Genomic DNA, 12,812 nt, shown 5'->3' on the forward strand with positions numbered 1-12,812 from the left:
CTCCTGGAGTCCTTCCCTTGTAGTGTAGGAGTTGGGGGAGGCCAACCCACACCCCTTTTTATGGCACTAACTGCTGTATTCTGGTAAACTTAAATGTCCCTTTGGTTAAATGCCACATTGAGAAGCTAAGGAGAGAAGATAAGTATGTAGGCAATTGGATGAGGGGGTATGGTGGGTCAGGGGATTGGGATGGGAGTTGTGGCTGGGGTTCATAAGTGGTGCTGGGAGGGTAGTTAGTGGTGGGTGGGTAGTTGGGGGGTGGGGAGGTAGTCAGGTGTGGGCGTGGGGTGTTAGTGTGAGCATAGTCAGGGGTGAGGGTTAGTTGGTGGGGCTGCCAGTATTGGGGGTCAGGAGGGTAGTCGGGAAGGTGGGGATTAGCCGGGGAGTAGTCAGGTGGTGGGGGGTAGTTTTTTTTCTGGGTGGGGTTGGGATTTAGTCAAAGGGTTGGGGGTAGTCGGGTGGTTGGAAGTGTAGTTGGAGAGTCCAGTGGGGAGTCGAGGGTGTTTACTAGTATAGTTACCCAGGAGTTAGAACTGGTTTTAATACTTCTAACTTTTCCTAGGTAACTATTCTGCTGAATCACAACCAACTTTAGCAGGTTCCAAACGCTGGGGAAATGCCCACTGGGGGAAGTTGAAACTGGGCATTCCCCAGTGGATCTTCTGGAGTATCTCTGGGGTACGAGCATCTGGAGATTGGAAGAACAGGGCCAAGGTGTTGCTATTGTATCAGTAGTTATGCTACTTGCAGAAAGGCAGCAGCAATGTCATTCACAGTGGACAATGGAGATCCACTAGTTATATTTGAAAATTAGAATAAAACTAGTTTGCTTCTCAATACCATGCTTGTCATTTTTTTGTTGCAGGAGATTTTTGTCTCCAAACTGAAGTTCGAGATTCTTCCTCCTTTGGAGACCAGGATCATTGCTTTAAGAATAGCATGTCACAGATTTGTAAAAAAAAGTGTGGGAGAAAAATCTTGATCTTGCATGAAAAATTTGCTATGCTAAACTAAAGGTTGATAAACGCAGCAGTAGTAGCAGATGGTCAGCAGTGAGGGGAGCAGAAGGGTGGAGCTTGAAGGAGGTACTACCTGTGTAACAGGGTGTTAGGCCGAGGCTCAGCTTCCTCGATCACTTGGAAAAGCAATGCGACCACAAGTGGAGGTTGTCATGTCTGGTGATGGTGTATGTCTGCCACCTCCAAAAAAAAAAACTGCTGCTTACTGGCTCTGCATTACCAGTGTCTATGAACATGACCACTGCCTTCAACAATTTTGCCTCTGGACCCTTCTGGTGACATTTCCATGATCTCCCAGTTATTGGCATGCAAACACATATGAAAGGTGACTGATGGATTCTTTGCCAGGGCCGGTAGTTATGCCAACTTCAGCTGTCATGATGTTAATTGGAAGGATCAGTGTTCAAGTTTGTGGTCTAGCTGACTTTAGCTGAGGGCAGAATCAGCTGCACATATGTGCCTATCTCTGCACTTCCAGGTCAACCAGGAGTGTTTTTAAACAGCTAGGGAATCCATTCACTTGCGACTGTCCAAGTTCCCCAACCTCTTTGAACCTGCCAACAGACTTAAAGGATGGCTGCTAGGCTAATGACACCTATGAGGAACCCTACCAATAAACCCCAAAAGTGGTACAATAACAGTCACATGAACATCACGTGTGTCATTGGACAAGTGCTCAGCATGATCAAGATGCAGCTCTGGTGCCTGGACAAACTGGAGATGTTCTTTAGTACTCATCAGCCAGGATCTCCAGAATGATTGTGGTATGCTGCGATCTGCACAACATTGCCCAGCAGTGAGGATTGGAGCTTCAAGATGAAAAAGGCACTGGGCACCCATGGTCTGCACAGCTGTGGCCAAGGCCTGCATGGCTTCATTTGATTGGTACGACTGATGCTTCCTACAGTTGGCAAATCTATCCATGGAAGAAGTCATCCTCGCACTGCCCTGTGGCATCAACCCACTCATGCTTTAGCTGAACTCTTCCATTTTCTTTGTAATCATGAACAGTGTGCATGGAAGGCTTTCTTTTCTTTTTTCTTTTGGAAGATCTGTCAGTATGTCACAGACTTTCGGCTGCCATTCATTGATCATCCGTTTCATCGATGAATCCAGAGGTACAGCATCTGGGTCCAGCTGAGCAGCCTGAGAGCCTGACAGCTCCCTCCAGAGCTGTCCCTGTCACCACTGTCTGCTCTTGCTCATTTGTAAACTGTGAATCACCAGGTGAAGAATCAACAAATTGCCTGATTGGGCAAAGTGCGAGTATCTGTGTTGGTACATAGTAAGGATAATTCCTGTGACACAGAACCCTCAGAAGGGATCAGCTACTCTGAGGATTCATTGTCCAAGAGACCAATGACTGCTACTGTGAAGGCCCTAGTGAGGAGAAAAGACATGAACTAGTACCTGTGAGGAAGGAATATTGCAAATTAATGTTACGAAAATAATCCTATTTCACTTAATTTTGAAATCAAGTCAGCATGATTGTGTGTTGTATGACATGTGAGTCAAATGATACTTAATTCTGTCGCCAGGTAGCTGTGAAGTCCCAAACTCTCCATCTCTGATGGTCAGGGATGCTACTAAGCTGGGACACCACTAATCTCAATTCAATATCTCATCCTTCTTGAACAAGACTCGGAGTTATTATTAGGGCCATAGGCCCCCTCAGAATAAAGATAGCTCAATCCGATAGTAAGGGGAAAGTCACTGATTTGAAAGTTATTTTAAGCTCATATTTCTATTTAGGAATATCACAACTTTTTAAAGCTTAAAATCTTTTCTATCCTATTCAACTAAAGGTAGATGGATGTTCAATTATTTTCAAAAGGCACAACTGAAATTTGTTAATATATGGGTTCAAGTACTGTAGAATAATCAATAACTCAGAAATAATGCCTATGGAGTAAAGCCACTCCAGCTGATTAAACAAGTAAAAGTCTAATAATGATACGCTAGAAGTATCGATCACAATTTTGTACATATATATATATATATATATATATATAAAATTCCCTTATGCCCTTCACTTTTATCGAGGAGGCAGTCAGACAAGCAAGAGAATTTCTTGAGAATGTGTTGTGCTACTGAGCTGCAACATTTATCAGAAGAAGCAAAAATTTCCCCATTCTTTCTTCTCATTCTTCACATGTCAAATCAATTGGGTGGTTTCTCAACACATGGAAATGGGCTACGAAATTGTTGCATAATCACCTGTAAACCGAAACCTTGTAACTGGAATGCCAGAAATGCAGCAAGGGCAATCGATGATCTGCACATAAATTATCAGTTGAGTTAATTTGATGTGAAAATACATCCAAGTAACAGCAGCAATGATACCATTTATTTGGTTGAAAAACAGCACAGCTCAGTCTCCTAACAATTCCTTTGGCAACAATACAATGAGTGTTACTGTGAGAACTTTATGTTGCCTTTATAGTTTGTACCGCCCAACCCCCCTGCCCTTTGCCACCTCCCTCCAGTGAGAGCAGCTCTTTGCATTGCCCACTCACATTGCAGTGAAATATGGCAAGACAGCTCTACACATGCGTACAGGTTAATGACATTTGGTTGGCCAATTCCTGTTGATTGCAATGAACTTATTATGGAACTATCAGAACTTTGCAATCAGTAGAAATTGAAAGGAGGCCAGCTGTGTCACTAGGTCTTTGGAATTTTTAAGTTTAAAAAGTGAGCTTTCTGCTGCAATTGTTTTGTTTGGAACAAAGAGAAATGAAGCAAGATCGTCTCTTAGAGACAATCTTGTTGGCACAGGTAGCTTTATATGGCTCTGCTGCTACCATGCAATGCAAACACTAAAGGCTCAGTATAAATGTGCCATGGAAACATATGAATTGTATACCTTAACATGTTTATTGAGGAGGAAGTCATAAACGATAGACACTTTTGTGAGTTTTGTGAGGTCTTTTGAGAGTGCTACTGCATATTAGTTCTGCAGTTCAATTATGTAATAACACTTTCCTGTTGATGGTGAGATTTTGAACTGTTAACTATAAAGACCCAGATTGTGTATAGAAATATTTATAATAATAAGTATTTAGACAAGCATTTAAAATGCCGTAGCATACAGGGCTATGGGCAAAGTGCTGGAAAATGGGATTAGAGTAGATAGGGGCATGATGGGCCGAGGGGCCTGGTTCTGTGCTGTATTATTCTATGACTCTAAATAATGGTGAGGCTATTAGAGCACTTGTCATGAGAGGTTAAATTAGACTGCAACTTCTGGCGTCTGCACATGCACTTTTAGATGTTCAAGTGGATGCTCTGCTCCTCCAAAAACTTTGATCTAACGGTATCTCACTGAGAGATTCAGCAATCAAATACATGGAATGGCATGAAATATGGTACTTACCCATTAGATATACACTAAACTAGATATTTAGGGGGATATTTCAAAATACTCAGAATAAGTATATTCCTACTATAAAGAAAATTCTAAGGGGAATGCCCATCATCTGTGGTTAATTAAAGAAGCTTAGCATCAAACTTAAGGGAAAAGCATATAACTGCGCAAATCTGAGTGGCTGGTCAGAATATAAAGAATATAAAGAGGATGACTAAAAGGTTAATCAGGAGAAAGAAATTTGAGCATGAGAAGAAGCTAGAAAGTTAAAAACATATACCAATAGTTTCTACAGGTGTTTAAAAAGGAAACAAGTAAGTAAAATAAGTGTTGGTCCTCTGGAGAGTGACAGTGGGGAGTTAATAGTAAATAATAAGGAAATGATGGAAAAAAATGAACAAACATTTTGCTTCTGTTTTCACTATAGAGGATACAAAAACATTCCAGTAATAGCTGTAAATCAGGAGGTCGAAGAGAGGGGAACTTGGTGATATTACAATCTCTAGGGAAGTGGTACTGAGCAAACTGATGGAGCTGTGGGCTGGCAAGTCTCTGGGACCTGATGGACTTTATCCTAGGGTCTTAAGAGAGGTAATAGATGCGTTGGTGTTAGTTTTCCAAAATTTGCTAGATTCTGGAAAGGTTCCATCAGACTAAAAAGTAGCAAATATTCAAGAAGGGAGGGAGGGCAGAAAACAGGAAACTATGGGCTAGTTAGCTTGATGTCTGATGTGGGAAGGTGTTAAAATCGGTCATTAAGGAAGTTATAGTTGGGCACTTAGAGAAACTTAAGGTAATCAGGAAGACCCAGCATGGTTTTGTGAAAGGGAAATCATGTTTAACCAATTTATTGGAGCCCTTTTGAAGGAATAACATGCACTGTGGATAAAGGGGAGTCCGTAGATGTGCTGTACTTGGATTTCCAGAAAGGCATTTGATACAGTGCCACATCAAAGGTTATTGCAGAAAATAAATGCTCATGGTATAGGGGGTAACATATTTGCATGGGTAGAAGAATTGCTGGGTGGCAAAAATAGGGTATATTCATAAATAGGTCTTTTGCTGATTGGCAGGATGTGACGAGTGGAGTCTCGCTGGGGTCTGTGCTGGGGCCTCAGCATTTTACAATTTATGTCAATGACTTAGATGAGGGAAATGAAGGCATGCTAGCTAAGTTTGCAAATGACACAAAGATAGGTATGAAAGTATGTTGTGAAGAGGACAGGAGGATGTTTCATTTGGATATAGATAGGTTGAGTGAGGGGGCAAAAATCTGGCAGATGGAGTATACTGTAGGAAAATATGAAGTTGTTCACTTTGGCAGGAAGAATAAAAAAGCAGAGTATTACTTAACCAGAGAATGGCGGCAAAATTCCGAGGTGCAGAGGGAAGTAGGTGTTCTAGTACATGTGTCACAAAAAGTTAGTATGCAGGTACAAGTAATTAAGAAGGATAATGGAATGCTATCCTTTATTACAAGAGGAAATTGAACATAAAAGTAAGGATGTTATGCTTCATTCATACAAGGCATTGGTGAGACCGCATCTCCAATGTTGTGTGCAGTTTTGTCTCCTTGTTTAAGGAAGGTTGTAAATGTGTTGGAGGTCCTTCAGACGAGGTTTACTAGATTGATACCTGGAATGAATGGGTTCTCTTATGAGGAAGGTTAGACAGACTGGGACTGTTTCCACTGGAGTTTAGAAAAGTTGAGGGGTGATTTGATTGAAGTATACAAGATCCTGAATGGCCTCGACAAGGTGGACATGGAAAGGATGTTTCCTCTGGTGGGTGAGTCCAGAACTAGGGGGCACAGTTTTAAAAATTAGCGGATGCCCTTTTAGGACAAAGATGAGGAGTAATCTTTTCTCTCAGAGGGTTGTGTGACTTTGAAATTCTCAGTCTCCGGAGGTAGTGGAGACAGGGTCACTGAATATCTTTAAGGCAGAGGTAGATAGATTCTTGTTAGGCAAGGAAATTAAAGGTTATCAGGGGATGTGAATGTAGAATTCAAAACACAAACACATGAGCCAGCATCCTATTGAATGGCAGAGCAGGTTCGAGGGGCCGAATGGTCTACATCTGCTCCTATTTCATGTGTTTGTATGTAAACTCACCACCGACCAATAAAGGACCATTTAAGGCCCTCACCCTACCATTGCAGGTGGTGTGGGGACCACGCTATGTGGACAAGCTATCAGGTACACCCTGGTGAGCCTTCCAGCAACTTAGCAGAGCTCTTCTGTTCAGTTACCCTGTGCCCAACAGGGGGACCCACCGGTGGCAAGGGGCAACCCCACGGGAAGACCCTTCCTGTCTTTCAAACTGATCACCGCCCTCCCCCCCCCGGCCTTTCACCAACCCCTTGCTGAAGCCTGCCTGGCTGGTCCCGATGAGGCCGTCTTACCTGGGTTTTTGGGCTCCATGGCTTCCTCTTGGAGCCTACTGCAGTTCCGGCAATGGTCACCCCTCCTGGGGCACTGCTGGTGCTGAAAAGCTGTCAGTCTCTGATTGGTCAGTAGCTCTCTGAGGTAGGACATCCACCCTGCAGGACCCGGGAACCCTGATGACAAGGCAGATGCTTGATTGGCTTTTAATCGCATTGTGGTGCCTGGGAATAGTCACAGCAGAGTGCCATGGGCTATCTAGCCAATGGACAGGTCCATCACCATGATGATTAATTCCAGCCCAAAGTTGCTTCACCTGTTCACACAGGCCCTAGATCTTCTACAAAGGGTGAAAGCTGTTTAGACTCTCTTGTAACTGCAAATTGTAGTGTAAAAGGCCAACAAGAATTCTGTAGGCAAATGTAAGTACATGAGCTATGTGCGCCGTTCATTCACGCTGACCATAAAATCCGGCCAACATTTTCAGAAGACAGCGTTGGTTATGAGATATTCTCTCTTTACTGTAATGATACTTGAAGTTATATTGCACAGACTTAGATTTATTCCAGTCAGGAAAAGGAATGTTCCATGAGAAGCTGAAGTAGTTAGTCCCAAAGAATTAAATATTATAACGACAAGAGGGTTTTCATCAGAAGGAGAAATTTTGAAACACAGAACTAAGATGTTAGGCATCCATGTAAGTAAGTTATAACTGACCTGTTCTGCACACGTTTTATTTGCATAATATTGTGAACAGGAAGAAAAATAAATTAGATTGAGAAACAGTTTCTGGTGGTTGCTGGAAGTTACCTAAATTTACAACTTTGCTTAGTAATTCCACTTTATTCTAATTTAACGCACAGGATTTAAACATGAGTAGCTGAGGTTACAACGATAGCTATAGTATGGTCTGCTAGAAGAGGTATTAAAAATTGTTATAAGGATAGGGAATTTTAGTGGTTTGCAAACTGTTTATTTTCTCCTTGAAATGTTGCCTTTGTTATTGATCAATTCCTCTCATAGTGTTATGATTTCTTGAGATTGTTTCCATTGCATATTTTATAAGTAGCTTCAATTACAGCATTCTCTTAGTTTTTGTTAATTTAACATTTGTTTTATTTTTGTTGTTTACTTTCTTGTCTTTTTTATAATCACTGGAATAACTACTAAGAATATTATAATAGCACAAGGAAGCACTTATCTCTACTTTAAAAATACTTTCTCATGATCTTCCAATTGCTAAAATCACTCGGAGCTTTAGAGCACTGCAGAAGATCTCAAGAAGAATCTCTCTGTGTTGTACTAGTTGAGATAATGAACTTCAGTTGCCTGAGAAAGAGACATGTTTTGTAGCAATACACTGAAATGATTGGATTTTGCCGTGTGTAAGATCCATCTTTCCAACTGCTTTCATTATTCTATCATACCATAGCAGGTTAAAGTCTATAGAATATTACAATTTAGAACTCCTAATGTCAATTTGAATCCGCAATGATCATAAAAATATAACATGAATTTTAACAGATTATTGTTTTATGTTAATTATGCAAACAAAAATGCATCTTGTTCTAATTTTTGATGTGGCTGCTGGTATTACAAAATACTACGGCCTGAAATGATGCTATAAGATATTAATGCACAACGTGAATTCCTATCCTTCCTATTTTACTGGACATCTTAACCTATTTTACATGGTTACTGTCTCAGCAAAATAATGGAGAGGATTTCAAGCAAGTGTTACTATATTTGTATGTCATAACATGTTTACCTTCAAACTAAGTCAAGGTAGTAGAGTTTTTCAGTTTCTTTATGCTCAGTATCCTAGAAAGAAATGAAGTATAATTTAACGTTCAACCATTAACAAGGAATTTAGATGAAGATTGGAGAATTAATCAGAGAATCATAGATTGGATAGCTATACACTTAAAATTAAATATAAAAATGTTTTGGAGAGAGTAGTTCAATTTAAAAATAGTTCTTCTTCCTACCAGAGTATTTTTCTCCTAAAATAGCCCACATTTACCTACTTACATGCTGCAAACCTTATTAGATAATATTGTTTCAAATGGTCAGGCAAATCCTTTCTTTTGCTGCGTTGTCAGCTTCCTCCTCCTTCTCCCTACCATCTCAGCAGTTTTGTAAGACTGTGTCTCCATGGCAGCTGCCTCTTTTTCCTGTAGTTTTTAAAATTGTCTCTACAGCTGTTTTCTTCTTCTGCCTAACTTCTTGCAGATTTGAATGGGGGGGGTGGTGGGTGCAGTGTCTCTTTGGAATCTTGGGGGGCTGTTGCTGATGAAATTGTTAGATCAGTGAATCTGCAACTGATTTTCTATTTAGATTTCTGCGTCCCGTTTTTAGGAGCCCAAAGATTCAACAAATCAAAGTGGACAAAAACTAATATTTTAAATATATTATGTATTAAAATGGTTGTAACATGTTCTGTCCGTATTTTATGGTACAATATTTATAAAATGCTCTTTTGCCATCTAGTGTCAGCTATCCATAGTGCATCAATTTTTATATAATTGATAGTTTATTATTACATTGATTTTCTACCTTATTTGCAAACATTAACATGTAGTTGAAATATCAGTCATTCATTAACAGATTGGCATATGAACAGTCCAACCGTTGGCACTCGACCATGTTTGCTTGAATGTCAAACAAGAAAATGTTAGCTGCCTTCTTCATCTTTTTCTGCTCCATGAGGGATGTGTAAACCTTTTGGACCAGAAATGGAAGAAAGGGGCAAGTGTTAGCATTTATTAGCATGGGGAAACAGAAACAGATGAGTGGCTTCTGTAAGCAGCAACAATTTAGCATGCATCGAGTGAGAAAGAGGGATAGATAGTTTAAAACCCTGCAGGACTTGTCATCCAGCCTCGATAGATGCCACTTTCCTTGTGCGTCCCCTGTTCACAAGATCCATCACCTGTTCTACCAGTGGTGACAGCACATGGATGTAATGTGGCTACCCTTCTGGGGCTGCCTGCTGTCTGTTATTCTGTGAGAGCTACCTCACAGTAAAGAAGGAATTGTGCAAGTGTCAGAGTAGTGAGGCGTTTTGAAGATGTGCTTGTCAGGGTAGAATAACATTGCAGGTGTGTGAAAATGGTAGAGATGTGAGGAAGTAAAGACAGTAATAGGAGAGTAGCTCAGCAGATGCTTTAGTAGAAGCTGAAGGAGGTGGAGTGAAGTGTGCTGTAGTGATCGGAGGAGAGTGCTGGTAATCGGCAGAAGCAAGGTTTCAGAATATTGGGGCTACAGGTAGTGGAGGGCTAGACAGAGAGCAATGAGTTAGGAGGCTTACCTTAGCTAGCCCAGTCTTCCTGCATTGCACCTGTATCCTGGGGACAATGCTTCTGCTTTTCCATCTCTTCTGACTAAAGTTAGGAAATCTTCCTGATGCCTTGTGGAAAGAAATACTGTCCCTGCTCTTGCTGACCTCCTCCACCAAAATACCTAAAGCAGCTTTAGAAAACTGGGGAGGTCTCTGAAGCTTCAGTTTTGGCTGTCATTGTCCAGTGATTGTTCCCTGCAGCGAAACCCTTTAAGAGGTGAACACTGATTTTAAAAGATGTCAGAAATATTCACATCGCCGATTATACAAACTGCTAACGAACAGAGTGAGGAGCTTTGAGGCTTTGAGAGGATAAGCAGAATGCCATGGTAGGCATTTGAGGAGGAGGCACTCCCAAATGGAGGCAGCCTTTCTTCAATGTTTCCAAATTTAATATTGAAAAAGTCCTTTGCTGGATGGCCACTACTGTGGTGGGTTAAGGGAATCCCTCCATGGGTCAACCTATGGCTGGTGCTGCACCCAGGTAGGCTGGTGGGGTGGGGATAGGAGGGTGCTCTAAGTCTGTCTGAAGTACTGGCCCCATGGTTTGTTGCTGGGAGGCCATCGCCCAGCATTTGTACTGTCTCCTGCTGCCTGCAGGAATCTGGAAACTGACTGGAAAATCCCACAGGGCCTCAGACAACAGGCCTCAATAAGCCTTTAATTAGTTCAGTTGGTTATCCACCATTTGCGGGCGGGTAGCCGTGCCACCCCACCCACCCCCCCACCCCCCCACTCCTTGGCTCCTCCTTCTGGGAAAGTGGCCTGGGTGTGGGATGGAGCTGGGGAACAGGCAGGCTACCCAGTGGCATTATTTCAGCACCCACCCACTTCCTTTCCCATCCCCAGCAGTGATTAAAAATCCTGCCCAATATCTGAGGAGCGCTGCATGTTCGAACTGCTATCCTTTGGCTGAGATATTAAGCTTCATATGCCTGTTCCAGCAATGTAGGTGCATGTTAAAGATCCCCAGTCACTATTTAAAGAACAAGGAGTTCTCCCCAGGTTCTGGTTATTATTCCTCTCTCACATCACAGCTCTTTCATCTTATCACTTTGAGGATCTTGCTGTATGAAGAATGGTTACTGCATTTGTCTACATAATAGTCTCTATATTTCAAAGTATTATATTGCATTTGAAATACTTGGAAATATTTTTGAAAGTTGTGATCAGGCCCTATATAAATGCGAGTCTTTTTATAATTGCTATTGTGAGTAAGATGATGTTGTCGCCACAGTAAATTGGCAAATGTGCACTGAGACTCTACATTTGTTGAGCAAAAACTCATTATCTATTTTTTTCATACTTGCAGGTTACTTGTGTTCATGGAAATAATCCTCAAAAATTAGAACTTCTAAAAACTGACAGCCCTAAGAATACGCAAAAGCACATATGGACAGAAAGCAGCAAAGACCTATCTATCAGCCGCCTGCTTTCACAGACATTATCTGGCAAAGAGAATGCTACTGCTGTGGACCTGCACTATGAAACTCCAGTACCTTACTCTGACCAGGATATATGGGATTGGTTACGAAATGCCTCAGATCAGAAGGAGCCCCGCCCTCGACTTAAGAGGCGACCTATAGTCAAAACGGGCAAGTTTAAGAAAATGTTTGGCTGGGGAGACTTTCATTCCAACATCAAAACCGTTAAGCTAAACCTACTCATCACAGGCAAAATAGTGGACCATGGAAATGGTACCTTTAGTGTCTACTTCCGCCATAATTCTACTGGCCAGGGGAATGTTTCTGTCAGCCTGGTGCCCCCTACAAAAATTGTGGAATTTGACTTGGCTCAACAGACGGTGATTGATGCCAAAGATTCAAAGACATTTAACTGCCGCATTGAGTACGAGAAAGTGGACAAGGCGAAGAAGACTACGCTTTGCAACTATGATCCATCAAAAACTTGTTACCAGGAGCAGACTCAAAGCCATGTGTCATGGCTCTGCTCCAAACCCTTTAAAGTCATATGTATTTATATTTCATTTTACAGTACAGATTATAAACTAGTGCAGAAAGTGTGTCCAGATTACAATTACCACAGTGACACTCCTTACTTCCCCTCTGGCTGAGGGTGACATGATTGGCGTCTGAGAAAACGGTTACTGTAATTATGTTATTGTAATGAATTCTATATCTTAGTCTTCATTTGTATGAATGGTTTGTACTGTATATAGTTTATCCAGTGTTATTTGAGCTACCTATGAACATTAACTTGTAACTGTCTCTCTTGCTTGTTTATGGTTTTAAGAACAAATGAAATGAAAAATAACCTTTTATTTGTGTAGCTGTTATAGCTTACAACAAACTCACGTACAAAAAATTATTAAGATTAATGTAACTGGTGAAGGAACAATTTAAGAGGTATACATATACCATATTACTCATCGCTGTATTAAAGTATTTTATTTCTGGAAGATATGATATGTAAATAGGAATAAAATATTAAAAGATTTCAATTTGAAAATGTGGATACCCTCCAATTATGTTACATCAATATTTCTTGAAACTTTTCCTAAGACTTTGCTTCTTTGGTTGATGAATGTGTGTACACATTTTATATACATATTTTACTTCTGCTCCAGGATCTTATCCTAATGGATCTTGCAGAGTGAGACAGGCTTCTGAACAAATACAAATTTCCACTCAGAACAAGTGTTTTGCATCACTGCTGATACAACTACTTCCACTGGGTACTCA

The 12,812-nt window shown here is 41.1% G+C and overlaps 1 protein-coding gene across 1 annotated transcript in view; it reads left to right on the top strand.

Annotated features, from left to right (window-relative positions):
• Nucleotides 1-12,184, top strand: part of nxph1 (neurexophilin 1) — a 115,797-nt gene extending 103,613 nt beyond the window's left edge. Inside the window, exon 2 of the mRNA XM_041184895.1 lies at nucleotides 11,423-12,184. Coding sequence (XP_041040829.1) covers nucleotides 11,423-12,184 — 762 coding nt within the window. The remainder of the gene's footprint in view (nucleotides 1-11,422) is intronic.
• The last annotated feature ends 628 nt before the right edge of the window (nucleotides 12,185-12,812 follow it).

Source organism: Carcharodon carcharias, chromosome 3, assembly GCF_017639515.1.
Source record: "Carcharodon carcharias isolate sCarCar2 chromosome 3, sCarCar2.pri, whole genome shotgun sequence".
Classification (NCBI taxonomy): domain Eukaryota; kingdom Metazoa; phylum Chordata; class Chondrichthyes; order Lamniformes; family Lamnidae; genus Carcharodon; species Carcharodon carcharias.